Genomic DNA, 27011 nt, shown 5'->3' with positions numbered 1-27011 from the left:
CTATATCTTAACAGCAATTATAGTATCTTTACATGTACATTTACCTATCAAAGGTACCTTTGCAACTTAGGAAGGTACTGACCATGGGGTGGGGCATTGGGTATAAAAAGCCTAAATTTGATTCAAATGGCATTTGGAAGCCCATGTTGTCAATTTTTTGTTGTTAAATCTGTCCTTGTAACCTTACAAAAACTTAAGGACTTTTTGTCTGTCCACAGGGATGGATGGGTGAATTTTTTGTCCGTCTCCACAAGCAAATTTCTGTCCAAGTACAGAGGAAAGGGTTCTGGATACAACTCTTAGTATATAACAAAACCTTACCTTCTAACTTTGAAAACTACAAAATTAATGTAGTAGTGGACAACATCAAGTCAACTGTACACACTTTACAATATCTGCAAAGATGCTGTAGTTGTAGTTCCCGTTTTGAACTTTATTCAAGCCCACACCCAGACTAGTTTTACCTTGTGTGGTGCTTTAATGTCAACGGTCAGGGCTCGGATGAGCACAAGTACAATGTGTCCTGGTTTTTATAGACCAGGTGCAAAGTGCCTTAGGTGGCTTAATCAAATATCAAGGTAGTGCAGTCTGCACTGCTTAGCTATAGGTCTACGTGCACTACAAAACCTTACCTTCCAACTTCATCAGGTCCTTGAAGTGTGGGTACAGGTGGAGGGTGGCATTGCCCTGCAGGGAAATACACAGTCAATGGATCAGTCTACTTATGTGATATCAACAATACAACAACTCAAGAGGAAGACAGTTAAGGTGATGTTGCTAAGAGGAAGACAGCAAATTGTTTCTCATCTGTAATTGAACCTTGAACTCAAAATCCATTTTATCTTAATGTATAATAATTCAATAAAGCTTCTTGTGCATTGTACATGATTCCAGATAGGACAGAGATGCAACTACTTAATAATATATTCTGACCGTTATAATGATAAGAAATAAAAAACTTTATTGCACGACAATTGTACACGGTACAAAGTATGGCAACAACTCATAAAAATAACAATAGAAGAGTATTGCAAACAATTTTTACACAAAATTGGGCAGTAGAGCATTCACATAATTATGTCAATGGAGGTTAGACATCCAGGTAATAAGATATGCAAGGTTACTCAAGCAACTGGATAAGATATGGAAACGGTCAGACGTTTCAGACAGTATGTGCTTTCTTTCTTCAGTGGCTGGCAAAAGACAGCTAGCGGATGCTGTCTGAAACGTCTGACCGTTTCCAAATCTGATCCATTTACTTGAGTAACTGTTACTTTGCGGATTATTTACATTATGAACTCTGTCCTTACTGTGAGGGATTCGCGCTTCTTGCCACTGGTGACAAACGTGAAGCCCTGGGTCTCGATGGCCACGCCCGTTCTCTGGACATGTTCCTCAACATACCTACAGAAGGAGACAGGAAGAAAATGCATGAAGCACTCATTCTGGATTGAAGTAAACAGTGTAAAGTGGTCCTGTGGATTGGCTGTTGACGTAGAATACAAAGGTTCTGGGTTGAATATGATATTCTATAACCAACTTCGAAACTTTGACCAAGTCTTACAACAATGTTTAACTATTTTTCCTGACACTTGAATGTTTACTGGTGTACACGAGTACCTTAATTGTCTATAATATCTAGGTGCACCCTCAGTCAAGAATTATAAGCACAGTTCCAATTTTGGGGGACAAAAGTTGATATGCACCCAGTGCTTTGAGTCCTGACTACACAAAAAACCAAAAGAGTTGGTTAAAAGTCATGGAGTGAGTCCAAGTGATGAAAGTTTAAACTCAAATCAGGCCTTGAACTTGCAAAGTTCACCTTCAAGTTCACATCTTGAGTCTATCAGTTTAATTTGAGACAGGGCTGGCATCACCTGTAGTCTAGCCATAATTGAACACCAGGCAGCATTATGATCAGCTATTTTTCAGTAATAAGACAGTTGGAGGGAGGGCAACACTAATTGGTGAGGGGCAATTTTACAAAGAAAAACAAGATGATCAAGGAATTTGATATTTGAGCTGAATCTTAAACTGCAACTGGTAGACCACTGCGTGCCCATTGCCCAAATTTTTTTTGGGGAAAAAGTTGTTTTGAAGTTTCTTTATTTCGAGTACAACGACCCATAGCAACATAATAGTTTTTTTTAAATACACAATACAAATACTGATGATATAGAGTCTACAGTGTAAACAAAATTGAGTGCATGAGCATGTGATGAGCACAACTTCTGTTTGCACAATTCTATAAAGCTTTTCTCCAACATAGTTCTAGTTTCAAATCCACAGACTAGCCTGGGTGCTATCCTCTGTAGTAATCTTTTTGCTTGTGGCTAGCAAACAAAAAGGTTGAGCCAGTGGTTACTATGCAGGATGGCACCAAGGCTAGTGCCAGACTGAGAGTGAGACTATCTTTAGGATACTGTAAATGCAGAAATGTTTGCAGTGGTTTTATGTTCCCGGTTTTAGTGGGGAACGCTTTACAGCGAACATAAAACCACTGCGAACATTTTTGTCCAATATTGTAGCAGTATGTGACTATAGCACTGCTGTGAACTAAAAACTGCCGCTAACACTCCATTTTCCCCTTAGTGCGAAATAAAAACCTTTGCTAACTTAAATGCATTTACAGTATACGTGAAGGGTACAGGTAACCCTGTAAACCCCACTAGTGCCAGACTGAGACTATCTTTAGGATAAGTGAATAGTACGGGTGTTCACCAGTTAATGAAGGTGCTCTTGCCAGCCGAATGGTTCCCGATGAGGAGGACGGTGATCTTCTTCCTGGGAGCCAGCAGCTTCAGGTGCAGGTTCTCAGCGATCCCCACCAGCCCTGGAGAACATACGGGACAAATGGTCAGAGTACGCTCACAGTATTCATCTTTCCAAGACATCAACTTGATCAAGCAGTTGGTACTAGCTGGGCAGTGTGCATGTGGTATATGTGGGAGCCCCGGGCATCAAAATTATCATGAAATTCCTGGAGAACATACAGGACAAATGGTCTGAGAGTATGCTCATAGTATTCATCTTTCCAGACATCAAGCAGTCAGTACTGGACTGTGTACATGTGGTGTATGTGGGAGCCTCCGGCGTCAAACCTATCATGAAATTCTTTGTGAATAAGTGATTTTTGACAAACTGATTATTCTTCGTAATGAGTTTTGATAGAATCCTTTTTTCCCTGCTGCCCATTTTTCCAGAGATTATCTTTTTCCTGGAATTACTTTTCATTAAAAACAGAAATGATTTTTTTCCTGGGATGATTTTTTCTGGAAAGGATTTTTCCTGGAATTTTTTTTCCTGCAATCATTTTTTCCAGGAAACTATTGATCAGCTGCCTGCCTGCGCTAATGAAAGATGAAAGAGACACTCAACAAGAAGGTCTGGAATTAAATCTAAATATTTTTTCCTGGAATAATTTTTGTCAACAATGATTTTTTCAAGAAATGGTTTTTTCTTCAGTGAATTTTTCCTGGAATAATTCTTCCCTGAAGAATTTTTCTCCTGCAATAATTTTCTTCCTGCAATGAATTTTTTTCCAGGAACCCATTGATCAGCTGCCTGCCAGCGCTAATGAAAGATGAAAGTTACCCCCCTCTACAAGAAGGTCACTCCTCGACACTTCATTACCAGGAGTGACCCCTGTAGCATGGTCCACGACCCAGTTCGTGATGCCAACACTTTACCCACTCAGGGACAAAATACCAGTCATCAATATCACTTCAAAGTCAATGGAGAGAAATCACAACCAGGACTTTAGGAGAGTCTACGCTTAAGAGTTGTGGGTCAACTGTTCTAGCTTCCTTGCTGTTAGATTTAACAGAAAATGATGCTGGAAGACGAAAGTCGAAACAGATCTTGAGGGGAAAGTCTGTGCCTTGTAGCAGTTACACAGGATTAACTGTATGGATCAAACGGCAAAATGTTAAGTAAGCATTTCAACTCTTTTATCCAACATTTGTGGTTACAACAAGAGAAAAGATCTATCTTCTGAGTTATGTGTACTTATAGTTTTTTATTTAGGTACAGCATCAGGGCCCAAACATCTGTATTTGTATCTGTATCTTTATCTGTATCTATATAGCCAGTATAACTGCCCTTCGGCATAGCACACCAGCTTTGCAACATAGTCAGATGTCTGTTTTCATGTAATCGCGTTTTTGGCCAAGCACTCAAGGTCACCCCTACTCTTCTCGATAAGTGTGTTGGGTTCTTTTACGTGCAGAGGTTTGACGCTTGAGGCAAATGCCTGAAGCTCCCTCATAGAGTCATATACAGGGCCACCAGCTTTACGTCACCATCCGAAATGACGAATGCAATCCCTTACAACATGTCCTCTGACAAGCATAAAATCCTGCTTGACCAGAGATGCTACTTAACTACTAGGTCATGATCACATGTGGCCTGAGTCTTCAACTGTGACCTGTCTGACAGTAATTTTGCCTCTCTGGAAACCTTAGAATGCCCCATTTTAACTTATAATTCTCTAAAACTGCACACCAGCAGCTACACTCCCTTGCAATGCTCCCCCTTGCAACATCACCATCTATAGTACGTTTCAAACCTATAGTTTATCTGCAGACTGCTGATCGCAGGTGATTCCTTCGAACCCTGCCTGCCAATTTTCCAAATGTCTTCAGCAGTCATGTGGCCCAAACCTGTCACAGACGTCTGACTGATGTGTCATCCAAAATATCATCCACAACTGCCCTTTCCAAAACCTGTGATCCATTGTAATTTTGAAGACATCCTTCTAAAAATATCTCCTGAGCGTCGATGCAGAAATTCTGGAAAGGACTCCTGTACGAGACAAGGATACAACTTTTTCTAGAAATGTGCTATTTATTGGAAAATACTTGATTTTATTGAGTAATAAGCAGTCACACCATCTTTTCCTGGTATAATACTACTTTTCAAATGACACTATGGCTACAACTTTAGAAATACAAATGTAAAAGTTGACCTTGAAGAACCCAGGTTTTAATTGGGAAACAGAATTAGTAACTTGGTTTTAATCACTTTACAGACCAACTGTGCTGTTTTCTCTAAAATCTCTGATTCCAAATTCCACAGTCAAACCAGTACTGGTAATCAGCTCTACATAAGGACCACCTGGCTAAGTTGTGGTCCTTTACTTTAGGTAATTTTGGTCCCTTAGAAATTTCTGCCATTCACACAAGCATTAAGACTCCTATCTAGTATAGTGACCACCTGTCACCAATTTTTATTGGTCCCCTGAGTGGTCTTCTTGGGCAATTTTGACTGTAATTGCAAATTTATGGATAAGGGTGACCCCCTTTTGTGGTTGACTTTAGTTTCCATTCTGGGTAACAAAAGCTTAATTACTTTCGGTATTAACTTCATAAAAGTTAGGGACTTTTCTTGATAAAATGTTTATTATACCTTAAACCTTATGACCACTGGGTGGAAAACTTAATGTTTCATGTAACTCAATCAGATTGATTTTGGAACAACGTTTTTTTGTCACAAGTTAGTCCCCCTCTAGCAGCTAGAGAATGGACTGTTCCACATAGCAACAGTGTGCATGTGAGGAGTGCCCTGATTGCTGGTGCATGGTAATTCACCAATAAATCATCCATGTCTCTCCCACACCACCATCATGTCTGACACCCAACCATTATGATTAAAGGAGGTTTTACCTTGATCTCTTGATAAAACCTCCTGATGTAACGTTACCAGACACTTTGAAGAAAGAAACTTTCAGTAAATAATTTTTTTTTTCAATTTGAATTGAAATTTTTTTCCGGTTGATCACGTCATATCATGTACATGCACGTCATAATCCCTCCAGCCACTACCAATATCTATTTGAGCCACTATCATGTCTTGTAGACACCCATCTATCGATCTAAGAGATGAGATACAGGAAAGAAGGAAATGTCCTCCAGATTAGATGTTATCAGCTGACCTTAGCAGCACACAGCCAGTCACCTTCTTGTTGTCAGAAGTTATCAGCTGTGACTGTGAGTCATACATTACACCTAACTTTGTTTTCACACAAGAACTTCAAAAACTGTCGGAATTTTCAAGCTAATCACGATTTTAACTTTGCTTTTTTTCTGACCCCGTCTGTGAAAGCAGTATAAAATCTAACTACTAAGAGCAACACCCAAACAAAGGCTCAGTCATTTTTGGCACATCCTTCTAAATCCAGAGTTAGTGATATTTAAGAGATCAGGGCTCGAAATATCCACAAAATTATTTTGGGGATAGCAGAAAAATATATAAACTTACTACTTGCAATTTGGCAAGCAGCTAGCTAATAATAGATGAATACAGAGTCTGCATTATGGATCACATACTCTATTGCAGCAAACAGGAATAAAGTATTTAGAGCTCTCGATATAGAAGAGAAATTGTTATGACAGACTTTTATAACTGACCATCCACCTAAACACCTGATGTCCTGAACAATCTTGTCATTTCTAGTAACAGGAAATATCTTTCTTCACCGATATAAAAGGAAATCAATTCCAACCCATTTCCTGAAATGTTACTGCTTCTAGCATTACTGCTACCAATAATTATTTAGAGGGATGTGTTTTTCAGTATGATGTGAGTGTAAACTATACATGTATGAGGATGACAACCAGAATAAAAAAAATAGATATGTCTACAAAAAATAACAAATGCGAGGTTTAACTGTAATTTCCAACACACATTTTCGACAATAGAGTTATAATATTTTCTGATTTATGTCCAACTCCATTGTAACATTTGTTAAAATATGTCCTTTTTTATACTTTGAAATCACATTATTCAGGTTTTTAACTTAAAATTCAACTTCTGGGTTTAAATTAAAAACTTAAAATTCAAGTTCCCTGGCAATTAGATCTGAATACATGTTTTCACATCCAGACTTTTCCGGGGATCGATTTCGTTTTTACATGCAGAAAATCCTCGACCCAATATCTAATTTCAGTTTCATGTGCAACTGGAGATAATGCCTGCATCACGATGAGAATCCCCAAATCTTGCACGCAATTAGTCGGCAATGATGCCGCCCCCATATACTTCAATGACGTCATTCTCGCAATATCGGAATTTGTCCCAATACCTTGGTATTGTTACCCACCCACTCGCTAGGACAACCCATGATTTTCACACGTTTATATGTCTTACTGCCTTTGTTGCGACATCGAACGTTCAGTCAAGGTTGTGACTAGCTGTTGCGAAGGGCAAGTCTTGATTGCAAAGGTGGAAAAACTTATCAAATGTTCTAGAAAGGATGTTTTTAAAGTTATCTAGTTGCTGAAGACTATGACAATAAACATTTCACATTCTGTCAGATTATTCCTTCCTTTCCTGCAAGAGCTCAGAACTTAACTACACTTGGGTTCAAGTTCACCTAACTGAAAATTTTCTTACAAAATTGTATGGATTCATGTCACGTTGGCAAAAAGTTTGCAGTTTGCAGTTTTTGTATTGATTCTTTTGCTTAAAACTTGTCGTGACATTGGCAACATCGCATGACAAAATGACATCATTTTAATTCTTATAACTCCAGGAGATTACACATACATGTACAGTGTATGTAGACCGGAAGTCATAAAATCCACCCTGTATAATTCATCTGTCTGATCTAATTAAGAATGGCCCTTGTAACAGGGCCTGAAAGAGGTTCTTCTGGTACGGTTAACATTAAACATTACCCGCACTACCCACTGGAAAACTATGCTTTGAAATAATGTCCAAGAAGACTACTTACTAGTAAGGGGACCTAAATATGGTTGATGTGGACAGGTGGTCACTATAAACAGGATTCTTAATACTTGTGTCAATGACTGAATGAGAAGAACAAATTTCTTAATCTTACAGACCACCACAAACTACAGTGGTTGCATTGGCCAGGTCAGGTGATCCTCATGCAGAGGTTAACTTGTAGCAGTTACACAGGTTTAACTGTATGAATCACATGGCAAAATGTTGAGAAAGCATTTCAACTCTTTATCCAACATTTGTAGTCACAAAATTAAAAGAAATAAAAGATCTATGTTCTGAGTTACACATACTTTTATTGCAGTTTTTTATTTAGAGCTAGTGGAGCTTATCTGCAGGTAGATATCAGATACCTGCAAACCCCTAAATTTTACCTGCAATACCTTGTATATGCAGCCCTGCTGCTTGTAATGTGAGTAAGTCACGAAGACCGCTTTGTTTGTCTACTGTGGGGCAACTGTTCTATTTGCTTACATAACTGTAACCAAGCTCGGGAGGAAATCTTCAGTCCTACAGGAATTCGGAGCATCTTGACAAATTTAATCGTTCAGCTATCAAAATGTCAATCATATTCTTGGTAAATTAAAAAAATTTAATAGATTAACAGGTGTAGATTTCCTGATAAAAATGTGTCTGAATTATCCAAGCTTGCTATTGGACTATACTTACATGTCTTACGTTGATGAAGGTTAGACATCCAGGTAATATTAATAAGACAGGCCAAAAATAGTTACTCAAGCAACTGGATAAAATTTTGAAACAGTCAGACGTTTCAGTGACTTCAGGATAGAAGTAGGCAGAAGTAGGTTCTATACTTACATGTCTAATCTTGCTATTTGACTAGATCTGTATGACCCACATTTTAGACTACTTGTATAGACAGCCTTGAGTAAGACTAATGAACCTGTAACATCTACAAACAGAATTCCACCAAGATATATAACTCCGCCACCCTATAAAGATACGTCCAAACAGATCTCCAACCCAACGTTGCCCAGCATATCTATCAAAACTGTGCATACCTGGGAGGTGCTGCACTAGAGATCTCTAAAGTGGCGGATTTATGTAACCCGGCGGATTAACATGATTAATGGAGGATTAATGCTCTGAATGATCAAAGCCTAACAACCATCATGTTGATACATGATATCAATCTTAACACACAGGTAGCGAAGCAAACCTGAAAATTTTGTTCAACCTACGTAAGGGGGAGGAATGTGGGTGGACATTTGGATGAGATCGTGACAGCACCATTTCTGAATCCTAACCTTTCCAATCATATCTGCAAACCGTGGAATATTGGCGAGGCCATGTCAAGTTATTTGCTTGGTTTTCAGACATCTTTAGGTAAAAATTTTGCAGAAGCTAGTATTCATATTTTTCTAATGATAAAAACAGAGCACTGTGAGCTGGGAATAGTTTCATCTGGTTGGAAAGTCATTGAATGGAAAGACTCTTTGTACACATCCAAGTATTTTATTTGCCCTTTAGCTGCAGATCTAAAGCAAAATGAACCATTGCCCTGAGGAACATCACCAAAACGTTGGTTGAATAAGACACTTTGTCTTTTCATTCAGAGCACTGACAGAAAGTTTGAAGCTGACTATATCCACTCCCGAAACTTGTACAGCAAGTTTCAGACTTTCCACTTGAAAAATTTTTTTCATATTCATTAATCTCCCAGTTCAGTATTATTCCTTTTTAAGCCAAGAAACGACAAATTGCACTTCTGTGCCCTTATAATGAATAAAGACCTTTCTTGTACATTTTTGCCCCCCGGGGCTATAATATATTACCGTGCTTCGATGATAATGTATGCATAGGGGTGGGTCGGGGACAAGGAATGATGGTTTGGCAGAGGCATAAAATGATAAATACTTCCTATTTTCCTAACAGACCTAAAAAAAAAAAAAATATAGCAAACATATTTCTATTATTCCTACATGTAACTCCTTTTACTCACACTCACTCACTATCTGGACAGTGGTTTAACATCTTTAAAAGTTTATTCCTCTATTACAAACATATTTATTAAAGAAAAACTGAAAATGATCCACCCAATTTTTTATCAGGTTTTCAATCTACAAAATAGCACTATGCAAAAAGTACCGAACTGAAAATACTCCTGTACTTTGCACAAAGCACAAAGATGTAATTTGTCCAGTTGGAATTGGAACGAACATGTAACAGCTTAAATCCCTAATCCATACGTGTACGTCACATGGAGACCACAAGGGTTCCATCATTCAGCCGATGTGCAATGGGACTGATAAAGGGTTTATAATTAGAACGTCTCCGGTTTTAATTATTCTGATGGTGATTATTCAAGTTTGCTGTTGTTCTTGTATGATTGTTGCCTGGGATTACTTAGCATAAATATGATGTAGTTTTTAATGTGATTTGTACCTATTTCTTCACCCTCTTTGCTATATGTCAACAGTGGTAAACGTAATAAAATATATTTTTTTTAAACAGCTGGAGGCTTTTTAACTTACAATTTATTGATCCAGATTGATCTATACCAGATTAACATTTTCAATAATGTAATGAACATAATCAATATAAGTCAATACCAGACTAACATTTTCAATTATGTAATGAATATAATTAAAATATAAAGTCTAAAAGTCTACATTGAGTAGCTCATCGTTATACAGATATCCCCCCCCCCCGCAACAATGTCGTAATTCTAATGTCTAAATTACCAGTTACAGTTACTGGGGACACAGCTGTACACAGGCCCTTCTTTCCGGTTAAAGGCAGCACCAATATCATTCATTGTTTCCTGGTCTTTTCTACTTGATATTCTAATTTGCCAAACCAAGACAAAGAAATCAAAACTGAACCAGTTCTTCATATAATCATAAGACTCCTTAACGAGATTTTGCTTTTGATATTACACTTGCATGTAAGTTCAAATCATTATTTCAAACATCTTTCAATCAATTTTCTACCCATAAGTTAGACACAAAAGCAATAATCTAATGAGGCAGAATGTATTTTTTTTAGCCTGAGTGTCATCCTGTTTCAGTTCCAGGCTCTGTTTGGTGAAGGCAGAGTCTGGAACTAAAACAGGATGACACTAGACTCAGGCTATGTTTTTTTTTACTAAAGACCGTGTAATTTTTCTATGCTTGAGAATCTCTGTATACCTCATGTCCATCTTTTTCAATTCTAATCTTAGTTGTACTTTGGGACATTGCCCCAACTTTTTTCCATTAAAAATCTTATCAAAAATATCCAAGAAACAACTAATCAAATTGGTGTAGCCAGACGGAGGAATGTATAATGTCTCGCCCTCACAGGAGCCTTCATAAACAGAACAATGGTGTCATTTGTACCGGGGCCTGCATGCCGGCCTCACAATCCTAATGTTATTATATCCCCATGAATTGTCTGGCGGGGAGGAAGTCGAATCTGGCAAATTCAATTTCATTGGTAGCGACCTTGTGCTGAGACTACGCTCGCATCACTTTGGGATCAGTTTTAACATTCAGCAAATGTGCGGAGCAGCAGTTGAAAAAGATACCCAAGTTGTCTGCAATTACGCTGCAATCACAGCGAAGGCATTTTCCCTGCATTATCTTATAAGTAGACCGAAGCCTTCCAAGTCTAGCTCTCTAGTGCAGGGATTGCGAGTTGTAAGCACAGCGGGTTAAGTTGGCTGTCAGAGTGACCAGTTGCAGACATGCATTGGGCGTGGTCAAAATGACTGGAATTCTGCAGCACACACTCTTTAATAAAATTTAAAAGTCAGGACTTTCAAATCACCGCAAACGCTGCTCTTAAGATTCACAAACGTTCCCTTTGAAGTTAAAACATGTCTGGAATGAAATGTTTGTGTTTCACCTTTTGCCTACTCCGGACTATGGGAGGCGGGGATAGAATGACTATGCAAATTTTGCGGTGCTACTTCTTCCTTTGTTACACAATGACGGGTGATTGACAAGGGGCAATAATGGATGAAAAGCCCCTGGCTCTTATTACGTTCAAAAGTTTATATAAACTTCATTTGCAAGATACCATTGTGGTAAAAACCGCAGGAAACTTAAGGGCTAAACTCGTTGTGTCATTACTTCTTTATTCATTGTCTGAAATGTTTTTTCTGTTAAGTCTTCATTTACTTAATGGTCATTAACGGTGCCCTTTGACCCTTGGGTGAATTGTCAGCAATTCTTACTGTTTGCCCTGTTCCCCATGCACTGAGTGAGTTCAGACAATGCATGTTTAATGGCTTTATAACCGCACAGACAACTTGTTCATCCATGCGGACCGATGTTGATATCTTGATATGAAATTGTTGGGAAGTGACTCACTGTCACTGATGAAGTTTCAAAGTGTGAAACTATGATCATGATGTAACAAGAAATTTGACTACATTTCCATGCATATGATATAGCAAAAATAAATGACACCAATCTAAACAAAAGTGGGAACATTTTCTTTATAATCCTGTATTTTCTCAGGAGGTTTTGCATAGTCCAGTATTTTCTCATCAATCATCATACTTATCATTAAGCCCACAAAGTTTAGAACTTTACATAATCATAACTACTTTGCAGAAGTAACGTTACATACATAAAATTTGCATTCCCTATTGCAAATTTATAAAGCAAAATGTCTCAGGTCAAATTTGAGCACTTCTGTATCACAAAGCAAAACAAATGTTAGGACACTCTGATTACTTGAAATTTAAAACTATATATTTGTCAAAATTGTCAATCAACATCAAAAACTTTACATCATGCCGCAAATGTACATAATTACATTGCTAAATGTGTATTGTATAAAGGAAATACATCATTAGCATAAAGGACAAACACAATGAAAAGTTTTAACACTCCTATGTCAATTAGCAAATTAACAATTGGCAAAGTTTCAAAGTTTACACAATGATGTAACAGTGCACAAAATCACAATGCAGTTCATCCACTGCACACAAGAAAATGCATCTTTGGTGCACAGCTGCTTCTGGGGTGCACAACTGCATGACAATGCAACACTGTCTTGCAGTTGGTGCAACTGTGCATCAGCTGACTCCCCTGCACCCTGCATATGCAAACTGTGACGTCAGTGTTGCTATTGTCCTGCTGCAATCTGGCACCAGGCTGTGTCTGGGGGGAACTGCCCTGCAGGTCAGAGTAGCAACCACAATCTTCTACAGCTGAAAATCTGCACAAACCGGGCCAAACTGGTGACCACTTGGCCGGGTAACTCCTTGGGTAAATCATGTGCCATGTCGGGACATTTTGTGACACATTTTCCACCAATTTAAAGAGAGTATGGGAATCTCTAAGCAGCCAGCCGGCAGGCAAATTTGAGCAGGCGGCCGGCTGACAGGTTTGCATACCATTGTCATGGAAGCAAGACGGGAGGCTGGGGGAAATTTTCAATCTTTCGATCGGCCGTGGTGGGGAAAATTTGGCCTGGGTCGGAGACATTCGATGACGAAAATCGATGTACAGATTTTTTTCCCGCATGCCTGCGCCACAGCTTCGTACTGTCACGTCATCCGCCCTGAATTTGGGTTACCGAGCTTTCTCGGAAGGACGGCGGAAACTGGGAAAAGTAGCTGTAGGGATAAAAAAAAATCTTGAGGAAAACTGGGAAAAAATTCCGCCCAGTTGGGAGTAAAAGTGGGGCAGGCAGCGGCTATCCGACCCGGGCTGTCAGCTGACCCACCGGCAAATATCTCATCCGCGGCGGATGTACGTGGACAATTCTTCTGCCACTGGGCCCAAAATTTACACTCCAAACCCAACTTAACCACAAACAACCGGTAGACATGCTCACAAAGATCGCCAAACGGGTGATCCAGAAAAAAATGTGAGCGAATTTTCTCGAGGAGGGGTCGCGCTGTGGGGAGGTATCCGCGGGCGGGGTGCCGGCTACGTGGCAGATAGGCATAAATTTGCAGACGATATTTGGCAGGGTGACATAATTGCGGAACTTTTTGCGGCTTACGAAAAAAGCGGGCGTTCCCCACCTTTCTCTCCGTCGGTGTACACGGAGTGGCACTCCCGAAGGATGCGCTCGTTGACGGTGGTAGTGGCGGCGTCGACGGGGTTGGCCGTAGCCCGCTGCCGCACCTTGCCTGACATTGTTGCGACGTCTGCTGATGGAGTCCGCCCGGCGAGCCGGCTAAAGGTGACAACATGGCGGGTGTCTTACGCAATCAGAGCGCACTGCCGGGGGGTTTCCAGTATACCTGACGGGAGACGAGTGCGTCACACCAAGGGCATGCAGTATAATGTCCTTGGTCGGACCATCCAAGGTCGCTCTAGTGGGGCATGGTCATGTAAACAGAATATGGGAGGAAAAATCACAACGGCTTCTAACTGAGCCAAACAAGCACATCAACAAATCATGAGATGTTAAAGAATGATTCGGTCTTTCCTCAAACATCTGCTTGGAGATTCAGGGTGTGGCGATTTAGTGGTGCACTGCGGTTTGAGCGTTTTTGAATGCAGAGTGCGTTACGGCAAACACCTACGCCGTGTGGAGTTCCGTACGATATTCTGGTGAATGTTTTTCAATTAAACGAAGAAAATGGTATTTTTTTCCACCATCATATATCAGAATACAAATAAACAAATCAGCGATCGGACGCGCACTATTCTAGAGAAAAAAGCGAAAAAACTTTCTGAGGAGCAAGGAACGATCAAGGGGCATCGCGATGAAATATTGGCGCAGTTTTCTAACCGACAACTTGAGTAAATCAATTATTTTTCTTGTACATAATATTTTCAATTTGGGAAAAAGCCAGAAATCCTTCAAGTGCGGCATTTTGTCACAGCGTGCAAGCGTGTGTGTCGATACCAAAGATATTGAGCCCCCGAAATCGTGGACGAAATGGTCTAGAATTGATGATTGGACAATATCAAGAGTTTGATCATTTCAATATACATTATATCAGTCACCCAGGTATATTCATCATCACCCGGTCATCATTCACTAAACCTCAAGGCCGAAAGGACTATCAATTCATTCATTCACCCATTTATTCATGCATTCATTCATGAAAATTATCGCGATCTTCACGAACCAACATCTGCTTGAAGATCGAGTGATTGTGTGATCATAGCACTTAGTATCTGATCATGCGCATTGAACGTTTACCGGTCAGACCAAGGACATTATGATGCACCAATACAAAGCAGTCAGCCAATGGTGTTTTTTTCACAATATTTACCGAATTATCCGCACAAGCAACAGTTGTTTATGGCCCATGACGCAATGATAGCGGCATGACTGATTTACACGTAGTACGTGTGTAGCTGTGTCAATGTTATGTCTCCATGAGCGATAACTATTCTATATTTCAATTTTTTATGTTTCCCAAAATTTTGTCTTTGAGTATTGACCACTTTATTCAAAGCTTCTAGTCGTGAAAAAATTTGCACAACTCACAATTTTCCGAAAATGGCGGGAGCGTGAAATCCGATCCAGCTGCGCCATGGGTCACCTTCTGCAGAAAACGTGACCTAGTTTTCACATCGACGTGCGCGATACCCCCATACACAGCCTCAGACAGTGTTGGTTGTTGGGTACGCTTTTCACATCGATGAACATTTACATTACTGAAACCCGACAGACATATTAGGGATATATAGAATTAACGTAATGTAAAAGAAACCACAAAAGTTATCATTTGCCCCTAAAATAGCTAAATCTGAGTATTCACCTTTGACCTCAACAGCTGATCACACATGACCTGCAGTGACCCCATCTTCCAGACAGGCAGCGATTTCAACACGCGACCAGACTAATATTTCACAAAAAAACGACAAGATTTCGTTCCGGTGACAACCACAGCCTTTTGAGAAGATGCCCAAGGAGGATCAAGAGGTGAGCAAGCTGTGGTTTTGTTTCTGTAACGGTCCCGTGCCAAACATGTTGCATTACGATACCGCAAAGGGGGAGGGGGGGCACTCGTACCATATGCCAGTGAACTTGGATAGAACCAAGGCGGTTGAATATTAACATTTGACCTCCTTGATAGAATCAAGATAATGTTTGATATCATTTTCGCGTGGTACATACATAATACGAAAGAATATTCTCCTTTATTTGCTTATAATTAACATTTCAAAAAAGATTATAAAATTATAAACTTTGCAAATATTTTCCTTTTTTTAGATGCTGACAAAGTATCAGAACCTAGCTTTAGCAGAGCTCACTAAACATAGAGTTATTCAAAACTTCATGATCATATTGAGCAGCCAAAATAAAGTTAGTTGAGTCATAACATTTAGGATCGTTGTTGAGTCATGATTTGATGAGTCAGAGACAAATTTGTTTTTCTTGAATTCCTCATTAGATTCCCATACTGTCTGTATGTAACTTTTCTTGTGCTTATACTGTTACCTTTATACATATAAAATTAAAATTAAAGGTAGAATTATAAGAATCTTGTTGCCATACTAGTATAGAAAAATTAGCCCAAGTTAAAAAGAGAGGTTGTTGTGTAAAAGATGATACTAGTACACACAGTCGTCAATCTACAAGTTCAGTACAACACTAAAGCTGCTGAATGTAGCCGCATAATGTGTACATGTACAGTTAACGTTATACCAGCAATGCTGATGTAAACTTTAAATTTTCATGTTGTAGTTGTCCTTGTTTAACGCCTATTAAATGGTCTACTAGATCTGTTGGTGCTGGGTTTCACTTGGTGTTACGAATGTCAATGGATATATTTGCCATACATACAAGTCAGTCTTCCAATTTTTCTCTTAGTCCTGCAAAGAAGAAATGAGTCATTTTTACTTCAGCACATCTTGGAACTGAAAGCCATTAAATGGAACCACAGGTTTATATTGTTTGGCCATTTTCCAGCATTCTTACCCATAGAGTATAGACTGACATAATTTTGATGTTTGTGTTGGCATAACAATAAGAGTGTTTGGCCCAGAACCCAGAGGTCCTGGGTTAAATTCCTTGACATGCTAGCGCTATTGTGCCCTTTGGGAATGGCACTTTACACAGCTTACCTTACTCCACCCAGGTATAAAAATGGGAGGTAAGACTAAAAGGCAGCTGCAGTCAAAGAAGAGGGTTGGGCTCCGCCTGCCAATACCGTGCACGTGCCCTAGACACAGTGGATAACAACCCACTGCCCCTACGGCATCAGAGAGGCTATGGGAGTATCTTTACCTACAAAATCTACCTACCTACATGTACAATGTACTCATAGAAAGGTTTTCCATATCATCTTGTGGATCAGTCTTTTTTGAAAGGGGAGGGGGGGTCACAAAACTTAATTACTGTCTCGCTAAGATTTGATGACTCCCCATTGTCTGCTTCCAGTAGCGGTGAACTTGAGTTAATCAAGTATGATTAAATACAGAAGACTGGCACTGATAGAAACAGTATCCAGGAGCCATTTTAATCACTTCTGAGATGAAGATTAGAGTGTCCAGGGTAACGATTTCTCACAATACTAGTTTGAATACTTAATACAATGCTAAACTTTCTTCCAACACTAAGGTATTCATGGATCGAATTTTCGACGACCACTGTCGCCTTCTTCAGGATCAATAATGACCAATCACTGCCGAACATAAACTCGCGAGAGTTACGGACACATGACTTTATTGACACGTGTCATTGCGGATACGTGACGTCAGCAATTGGTCAAACGTGCCAGGAAGTTTATAACGCCCACTGTCTCTGTTGAGTGACGGCTGGAGTGCCCTGATATATATATGGCCTCCTTTATACCTCTCATAAAGTAGTCCTGTTCAGTGTCCAGAATTCTGACTTTGTCCAGAGAAACGGTATGGCCCGGAGATTCAATGTGGGTGTGTTGAGAGACTTCAGACGAATGCGAGCTGGGGCGTCTGTGTTCAAGGAACACGTATCCGCAATGAAACGTGTCAATAAAGTCACGTGTCCGTAACTCTCGCGAGTTTACGTTCGGCAGTGATTGGTCATTATTGATCCTGAAGAAGGCGACAGTGGTCGTCGAAAATTCGATCCATGAATACCTTAGTGTTGGAAGAAAGTTTAGCATTGTATCATGATTACTACCAACACAGATGAGCTTTCATTATAGTTTGAATACTTGTCTAGAACAAAGAAGGATCATCATCTGTAAAACGTAACGGAATACGTAGCTGTTTGCTAGCCTATTAGAAATCACAGTGTTCAGAATGCATGAAGTACCTCATCCAAGTGTAAGGAGGCACTGTACATGTAGGTGCATGTGCAAGTATAAGGGACAACAGGGGAAATATCATACGTTTGCTAGCTAATGCTGGACCTCTAGGGCTTAATTTTTGTCTTTTACACATAATTTGTGTACAAATTGTAAACTGTGCAGAAATTGTGTATGTAGCTTCAGTTTTGCCTTAGACCTAAGGCTTAGATCCTCCCACAAGTGATGTTGTATCTGTTGGCAGACAATTATTAAAGGCACCTAAAGCATTTTCGGAGACTTTAAAACTGGAAATATTCTAGTTGCTGTAATCTTAATGAAATTGACAATTAATGCCACTATTTACCACATTTGCGTTCAGATTTCTTATCAAAAGTGCGCTAAAACGACACAAAAATAATCTACAGGGTGATCTTTTAGTTTCACGCGCCTACTGTAAATGCTGTAAATACCATAGCCCCGCCCACCTCCGTCAAAACGTAGAAATGCAAAATTAAAACATAAAAATGCAAATATTTGACAGACATGCAGTCACTCTCTCATTGGTCGAACCGCAAATAGTGATGGACAGTCAGGATCAGTCTATTATTATATTCCCCTTTATATTCCCCTTCCAGTGGGAAGGGGGATATACTGTTTTTGCTTGCCTGTTCTTCTTCTTCTTCTTTCTTCTTCTTCTTCTTCTTCTTCTGCCAAAAACCAAGTAGATGTGCGGTGGTAGCTCTACTAATGGTATTGCAGCAAGTTATATGTACCTTATGTTACAATGTACGGATGTTATATTTGAGATGTAGGTACCTATAGGAAAGGTGAAAACACCTGACAATAAATTATGCTAATGAGGACATCATTTGCATAATTTATGCAAAAACTTGTATTGCGTTTACAGTAAAAGCTGCAGATGTCATATTTGAGATGTAGATAAATTTAGGAAAGGTAAGCACACCTGACCATGAATTATGCTAATGAGGACCTCATTTGCATAATTTATGCAGAAACTTGTATTTCCCTTACCGTAAAAGCTACAGATGTCATATTTGAGATGTAGGTATCTGTAGGAAAGGTGAACACACCTGGACATAAATTATGCTAATGAGGACCTCATTTGCATAATTTATGCAAAAACTTGTATTGCGTTTACAGTAAAAGCTGCAGATGCCATATTTGAGAAGTAGATAAATTTAGGAAAGGTAAACACACCTGGCCATGAATTATGCTAATGAGGACCTCATTTGCATAATTTATGCAGAAACTTGTATTTCCCTTACCGTAAAAGCTACAGATGTCATATTTGAGCTGTAGGTATATTTAGGAAAGGTGAACACACCTGGACATAAATTATGCTAATGAGGACCTCATTTGCATAATGTATGTATATCCCTTACCGTAAAGACTACGGATGGCATATTTCAGATGTAGGTACCTTAAAGAGAGGTGAACACACCTGTACATAAATTATGCTAATGCGGACCTCATTTGCATAATGTAGGTATATCCCTTACCGTAAAGACTACGGATGGCATATTTCAGATGTAGGTACCTTTAGGAGAGGTGAACACACCTGTACATAAATTATGCTAATGCGGACCTCATTTGCATAATTTATGCATAAACTTCTTTTTCCCTTACTGTAAAGGCTACGGATGAGATGCAGGTACCTTTAGGAAAGGTCAGAAAACCTGGCCATAAATTATGCTAATGAGTGCATTATGCATAATTTATGCATATCCCTAACCATAAAAGCTACGGATGTCATATTTGAGATGTAGGTACCTTTAGGAAAGGCCGAACACACCTAGCCATAAATTATGCTAATGCCGACCTCCTTTGCATAATTTATGCAGAAACTTCGTCATATCCTTACAGTCAATGCTAAGGATGTCATATTTGAGGTGTAGGTAATGGGAGGGGAATATTCTGCATTTTCCCGAAAATGTTGCCATTCTAGTTAGGGCTTGGATTTTTTATCAGTTCTCACCACACAACGACATTGTATCTTTGCTTACTTAATGTCGATATGTAATGGTATAGTATTATTGAAACTTACTATATGTGTACGAATGACTAGAAATTTGAGTTTTTTAATCAAATTTCAATCCTCATAAAATGCTCTGGGTGCCTTTAAGTTAGTTCACCTAACATGTATCTGTAAAAGATATACTTTTCATAGTTCCCAGTGTGCTAAATGGTTTTATTGCTGTTCCACAGGAGGAGTTGGAGGTCTTACAGTCAATCTACGAGTGTGACGAGTGCTTTAAGGAGATTAACAGCACAACCTTTCAGTACAGAGTAAGATCATCCTTATTCATCATTGATTTCTGATTAGCAATTCTAATGTACACATCGTGGCATCGTGTAGCGCAAATGGGAAAGCTGTTTTGCCCAGAAACGGGAGGTCTCTGGTTCGAAACCACTGGTCAGTATGCCCGATGTTGTGCCCTTGGGAAAGGCACTTAACACGAATTTCCTCACTCCACCCAGGTGTGAATGGGTACCTGACTTTGTTTGGGGAAGATCGTATTGAGGTCACCTGCTGGTGCCGAATGGCAGCCGCCCAGACCCTTGCGACAGTTCCACAAAGTGCAAGTGTGGAGCAAATATGTATATTGTGTATCATTGTGTATTATGTGATTGTAAACCCTGAAGCAATTCAGCACTGGCTGCCATTGCATGGGTAATTTCGGACCAATAAACCATCATTATTATGTAAAATGTAGACAAGAAATGTTAAGGTAAACTATAGTGTAGATACATGTATACAAAATGTATAGCAGCCTTAAGGTCAAGAGATTACAGATTTACATGAAAATTATGTTATTAACTTTGCCATGAAGGATATGATGTCATGTGTGTGTGTGTATGTGTGTGCGTGTCTGTGTGTGTGTGTGTGTGTTTGTGTGTTTGTGTTTGTGTGTGTGTGAACATATACATGTAACCTAAGAAGTCACGGATGAATATTCAATATATGTTAGTAGGTGTTGACAAAAGGAAGAAATGATTAGCCTATGGGCTCCTTAGCTACTTGCTAAGATACTGCAGTAAGAATTCTGGTTTTGATATCTAATTTAATTTGTAATATACATAGACTTGTTGTACATTGCAACCTTTTGTGTCCCCTGTAGATAGGAGATGAGGGAGAAGCCATGTCGTTCCTTCTAGAGGTGTCCTGGGGGGAAGACTACCCCGATGTCACCCCTAACATCAGTCTGGACGCCTTCTACAACAACCACATGTGGGTTTGGCAATCTCTATATGTTAAAGTAATGATATTTTATATCATGATATCATTGCATGGTGAGCATAGGTGTACATGTAGTTACTAAAGACTCGATCACTTACTCACTATCTGGTTTATCCTCCTTTCTTCCCCATCTTGTGAGGGTGAGGTGTTTCAAGCAGTTGTTTTTTGTTGTTTATGATACAACATGGTAGTACATGTGTACCTGCATGTCTTGCATGATGCTGATTTATGAAGTGAAAAGAAGTTCAATTTTGTAAGAGGAGAACAGGATATACCAGTAGTGTAAGAGGAGTCATCATTTCCTGAACCATCTTCTTTCCTCCACAGACACAGGGAAGTTAAAGATGACATTTTACAAAGACTAAAAGAACAGGTGAGTCAACTTCCCCAAGTGTTATATAGTCCATACATTTATGCAAAATTAAGCAGAAAGCACCCATGAAAAAGAAATGGTGGCAAAAAAATTGGAACATGTACAATCAAATTTTCACTGTTATAACATGGCAGACGTAGTTATTGCTGACAAATGTTCCAAAGATCTAAAATGCTTTTTTTCTAAAGATGATCTGTATTTTTTGTTTGTTTAACAAATTAACATTAAACCTGTAAAACAATCCTTTTCGGTAGGTATTTTTGTTAAATTTTTATCTCGAACATGATTGTGTGTCTCTCACCTCATCTATGCCTTAGTCTAACTATTTTAATTGACCGTTGGGGCACAATAGAAGGTCTGGCAACCAGTTTTCTCCACTCTTCTTTGTTTTCCGTTTTTCTTATTACTTAGTGTTTCATTTAGTGTCATGCCTGTCCATTCTCTGATCTTATCCTCCCATCTTTAACACGTTTGTGATCAGTATGAGACTCTTTTTACACAACCAAGAGATCTGTTCCACCGACGTTTCGGTGACCATCTGTCACCTTCAAGGCAATTCTGACTGGTCACCAAAACGTCAGTGGAACAAATCTCTTGGTTGTGTAAAAAGAGTGACTTGCCAACCTGATTAAACTATTCACGTAAGTATGAAACTCTGTTGGTAGGCAGAGGAAAACCTGGGCCTTGCCATGACGTTTACGTTGATAGAGTGGGCAAAGGAGAACAGGGAGGAGCTGATGGCCAAACAGCTAGAGATACTGGAGAATAAGGTAAGAACCAGAAGGGTTGTGTGAAGTTGCTAGGGAGCTGGAGAGCAGGGTAAGGTTGCACAAATTTGATTTATTTGTTCTCAGATTTGCCAGCTTCATTTTTGTTCTAATTTGAAAAAAATCACATTTACTTTCTGGGCACAATTATCAATCATTATGCAAAATTACTTATAGTTCTGTGGTTGAATTCTCTCTCTCTCTCTATATATATATATATATAGTTAGTCATGTTTTCACTTTCACTTAATTTGTTTAGTCAGTTACATGTACATGTACATGCAGGTCTTTTTGACCAGATTTTCAAGTAGTCCTGGTCAAACATTAGAAACAATGCCTGTCACAGTAATAGCAATATGCACTACAACATCAAAAGTGTACATAAATAAGTCAAACAATATCAATAACTTACTACCAGACAAGCATAGGAGAATACAATTAGTGGTAACTAACTAGTACTGTTGATAAGGTGATGTTTGAATGCAATGAAAGTATCTATAACTTAGTATAAGCAAGCTTTATTTTTCCAGAGGGAAAGTATTCCATAGCTGAAATTTCTTAAAAACCTTGTAATGTCTAAACTGTAATCTCAATGACAGACAAAGACTGTAGAGTCTGACTGACATTTGGATCCAAATGACACATGCAGTCTATAGCAAACTATGCAAATTAAAAATGTTGCTGACATATGGGTTCCAAAATTGGCTCACAGATTTTGTAATCAAAGTCTGTAGACCAATTAGACGTGGGACAGATAACAGTCTTCTCATCATCTCATGTTGGCTGGCAGGGAACGACAACTCAGGTCACCGTCATACAATTTATTTCTGTGGTTCGTAGAAATCATAGATAAACATGAAGCAAGAGAAGAATATGACAAAATAGGTCGGGGAGGAACGTAAAGTATAATGTATTCACTACCAGAATATCAAGGAGTGTTATATCAATATTGATATTTATTTCCTTCAAGTTGGTTCTTAGACATAGAAATCTAGCAAGATACACTGTATAAACAACAGGAAAATTGAGGACTAGGAGTCTTCTATCTAACTATATTCACTCCCTGAAACTGTGTGTGCCAATATACAGGCTTTACCCCCATTCTCTTATTTTGTTGATCTTCCAGTGCAGCAATATCTTTGGGAAACAACCAATTGAAGTGCTGTGGCCTTAATCTGATTAACCCTAATTAGTCGCTATCTGCCAGGATACCAGACAGTAGGATAACATGATCCCTTCTCTTTGAACTTGGAGATTTGATGTTCAGATTATGTAAGAAAATTTCAGCAGATATGTTCAACTGCATGAAATTATTTCCGTCGTTCTCAAACAGTTTTGAATAGAAATCTAGCAAGATGACAAGATGAAAACAGGGCCAGGAGTACTAAAAATAAAATGTGACTCTATATTCAGTCCCTGGAACTGTGTGTGCTATGGTACAGACTTACCGGTAACCCTCTGTTTTTAAGTTAAACTTTACTGTATCCTCCGCTTCAGCAGCATTTTCATTCTTTTAAACTTTAAGAAACAACAAATTGAAGTGGTGTGGCCTTAATCTAATTAACCCTAATTAGTCGCTATCTGCCAGGATACCAGACAGTACGATTACATGATGCCTTGTCTTTGAACTTGTAGATTAGATGTTCAGATTATGTAAGAACATTTCTGCAGATATGTTCAACCCCATGAAATTATGTACTTGGTTCCCAGACAGTTTTGAATAGAAATGTAGCAAGACGACAAGATGAAAACAGAGCGCCAGGAGTACATGTAAAATGTGAATCTGACAATAGATATTTTCACCCTGAAACTGTGTGTACCAAGGTACAGACTTTCCCCTCGATTTTCAACTTTAGCACCATCTTTATTTTTTCAACTTTGAGAAACAGCAAATTGTGTTACTGTGGCCTCTCTAATCAGCCACTATCTACCAGGATACCAGACAGCAGGCTTACATGATCCCTTCTCTTTGAACTTGTAGATTTGATGTTCAGATTATGTAAGACAAATTCAGCAGATATGTTCAACCCCATGAAGTTATTTTCTTGGTTCTTTGACATTTCTAAGTAGAAATATAACATGATGATTAAAACAGGGGGCCAGAAGTAAAACGTGAATCTGACTAAATTCACACCCTGAAACTCAGTACCAAGGTACAGCCTATTTTCAAGTTTAGCACCATCTTTATTTTGTCAATCTTGAGAAACAACAAATTGAATTACCGTGGCCTCTGTAATCAGCCTCTAGCTGTCAGGATACCAGACAGTAGGAGTACATGATCTTTGAACTTGTAGATTTGATGTTAAGATTATGTAAGAGAATTTCAGCAGGTTCAACCCCATGAAATTATTTTGTTGGTTTGTTGGTGACAATTTTTAAAGTAGAAATTCAGCAATATGACAGCCAGAAAACAAAGGGCCTGAAGTAAAATGTGACTCTTACTATAGTCACTCCCTTTGTGTGCCAAGGTACAGACTTCCCCTCTAGTTTCAAGTTTATCTTTCAGTTTTATTTTTTCAAATTTGAGATACATCAAATTGTGTTACTGTTGCCTATCTAATCAGCCACTCGCTGTCAGGATACCAGACAGTAGGATTGCAGGTCTTATATTCAGATTATGCAGGAGAATTTTGGCAGACATATCACAACGTAATCTACATGTGCGAGTGTCATGTTAGAAATTTTCCCCCTGCATGGTTCTATTTCTAATTTTAGCTGTGTCTGCATCTATTGTCAGTATTACAATAAAGGCTTTTCTTATGACGTAATTAGTGCCATGTTAGAGTACACTGTAAGATGTAGGATTATTAGATACGATAACACAATGCTATAATCTTCTAACACGGTTGCTTGGAAATAAAGATCAGGATTACAGGTGCTATGATGTCAATGGCAAGCCTTTGTAGGAATAAGCCTTTGTAGGAATGAGTCAGCCAAATAAGAAGTATGAATGACAAGGCAATCAGAGATGGGAGACTTCAACCCCTTTAACACACACAAACAGACACATTTGCCAAAACAAAGTTTTTAAAACTACATAGGAAAGCAATAAAGTGACAACTGCATCAGAGTGAACGATAAAAGAAAATTCATTATAGTACTAGTATCACAACCTTTGGTCATATTAACTTTTTATAGAATGCAGTCAAACCTGTATTATTAAGTATCCACCTATGCAATCTGGCCACTGTAACCACTTTGATGGTTCGGTAGAATATTTTCCCCAATGACTAATGGTCATTACAAATCATGTCCATTGTGTAGTGACTATCTGTAAACTGTGACCATGTTCTTCAAGTCAGTACTCTTATGTCTGTTCCAGAGAATAGAAGGAGAAAACAAGCCCCAGGAGAGTCCAGAGAGGCAAGTTGAACAGGTGGTGGGGAATAAGAAAGAGAAGAAGGAGCAGCTCACCAAGGCACAGAAGAGGAGATTAGCTGATAGAACAGGTAAAGATGGCATAGTCGAAAACTTTGGTAACATGATTGGGAATTGTCTACATTTTTGTACATCTACATTTACAGCAGAGTGTGACTTGTGAACCCACTCAACGTACAACACACCAGTTTTGTACAGTAGGTAACAGCTGTGTAAGACAGGACTGTGAGGTTTGATCCACTCAAACCAAATATAGACCCCTTCTCTTATCGATAAGTGTGGTGAGTTCTTTAATATGTTCAAGGTGTGGCTGTTTGCAAACAGAGGACCTCTGCTTGACATCCTCTTTGAAGACTTGCTACCCTTACTTGTAGCAAAATTCCTAAAACATTTAGCATCCACAGGTATATGTAGGGCTGATTCAAACCCCAACCTTTTCACTTCCCAACTGTACAATGGTGCCTGCATTTGCATGTTCTGACCTGAAATGACCCTTTGATTGTCTGACTCCGACAGATCATAAAGGGGAGAGGCCGAGGGGCTGGGACTGGGTGGACGTGGTCAAACATGTAAGTCATATAACCTGAAAAAGTTCCATTCTGTGGTCGACTTACATTTCTCTGACAAAAAGTTGTACTCAAGTAACAAGAATGATACAATGGAAAACTTCTTTGTGAAACAACCTGGTGTGGATTTTGGCTTGGATTCCCATAGATGAGTTCATACAGTACCTGCAAAAATTGCTTGCATTGCAAAAATTGCTTGCTTCTTATTGGTTTGTAATGTGCACTTTCCTCTTGCATTATTTGTAAGATTTTCTGTATCTGTATCCTTCAGCGAAACACACCAGCTTCGCAGGCACGCGGCACAGCAGCAGCTGGTTATATTACACTAAATGACCTGTCACACCTAACCTTTGCACAGCTGTAAGCAGTATAAAAGCTATCTATAATGGAGATGTAACCATGTTGTCTGTTTTCCCAATAGCTTAGCAAAACAGGCGGAGGAAAGCAGGATGGCTGAGGGTATGACTTCTTCTCAGCAAAACTCTCAGACTTGTACATGGAGAAAGTACAGGAACTCTTAAATGGAAAGGAAGAGATCTTCCTTGAAGGTCTTACACATCCAAGAAGAAAATGTCTTATTCTTACAACTGCAAATAACGGTGCATGAGAGATTCTGTCATAAGAGGCTTTGTTCCCATGTTGTATCCGGCGTTGTCATATTTATTATATCACCATTATTATATCAAGGGGAGTGCAGTACTGATTGATTGCACTTATGAGGCAATGAAATGGCATGAATGATATCTTATACTGTAGCATATTTCAAATTTCTTTTTGAGGAAAA

The 27011-nt window shown here is 39.0% G+C and overlaps 2 protein-coding genes across 3 annotated transcripts in view; one reads left to right on the top strand and one right to left on the bottom strand.

The window, feature by feature from the left end:
• The window catches only part of LOC136423067 (uncharacterized), a 22620-nt gene extending 8713 nt beyond the window's left edge, over positions 1-13907 (bottom strand). The window contains exons 1-4 of the mRNA XM_066411079.1: positions 13730-13907; positions 2722-2833; positions 1311-1404; positions 633-687 (exon numbers count right to left, since the gene is read on the bottom strand). Coding sequence (XP_066267176.1) covers positions 633-687; positions 1311-1404; positions 2722-2833; positions 13730-13844 — 376 coding nt within the window. The 5' untranslated portion in view covers positions 13845-13907. The remainder of the gene's footprint in view (positions 1-632; positions 688-1310; positions 1405-2721; positions 2834-13729) is intronic.
• LOC136423072 (RWD domain-containing protein 4-like) lies at positions 12850-27011 on the top strand. Of its 2 annotated transcripts, XM_066411099.1 has the most exons (9): positions 12850-12965; positions 15443-15591; positions 20111-20191; positions 21025-21134; positions 21471-21516; positions 22182-22286; positions 25606-25732; positions 26178-26230; positions 26649-27011. In XM_066411099.1, exons 2-9 carry the CDS (start codon positions 15571-15573, stop codon positions 26682-26684), a joined length of 579 nt encoding a protein of 192 aa, XP_066267196.1. In that variant the 5' UTR covers positions 12850-12965; positions 15443-15570; the 3' UTR covers positions 26685-27011. The 2 variants fall into 2 exon arrangements, with proteins under 2 accessions (XP_066267196.1, XP_066267189.1); XM_066411092.1 differs by lacking the exon at positions 12850-12965 and having other exon boundaries at positions 15408-15591.

Source organism: Branchiostoma lanceolatum, chromosome 1 (assembly GCF_035083965.1).
Source record: "Branchiostoma lanceolatum isolate klBraLanc5 chromosome 1, klBraLanc5.hap2, whole genome shotgun sequence".
Taxonomy (NCBI): domain Eukaryota; kingdom Metazoa; phylum Chordata; class Leptocardii; order Amphioxiformes; family Branchiostomatidae; genus Branchiostoma; species Branchiostoma lanceolatum.
The sequence above is the reverse complement of the archived record's forward strand: the minus strand, read 5'-3'. Positions and strand labels throughout refer to the sequence as shown.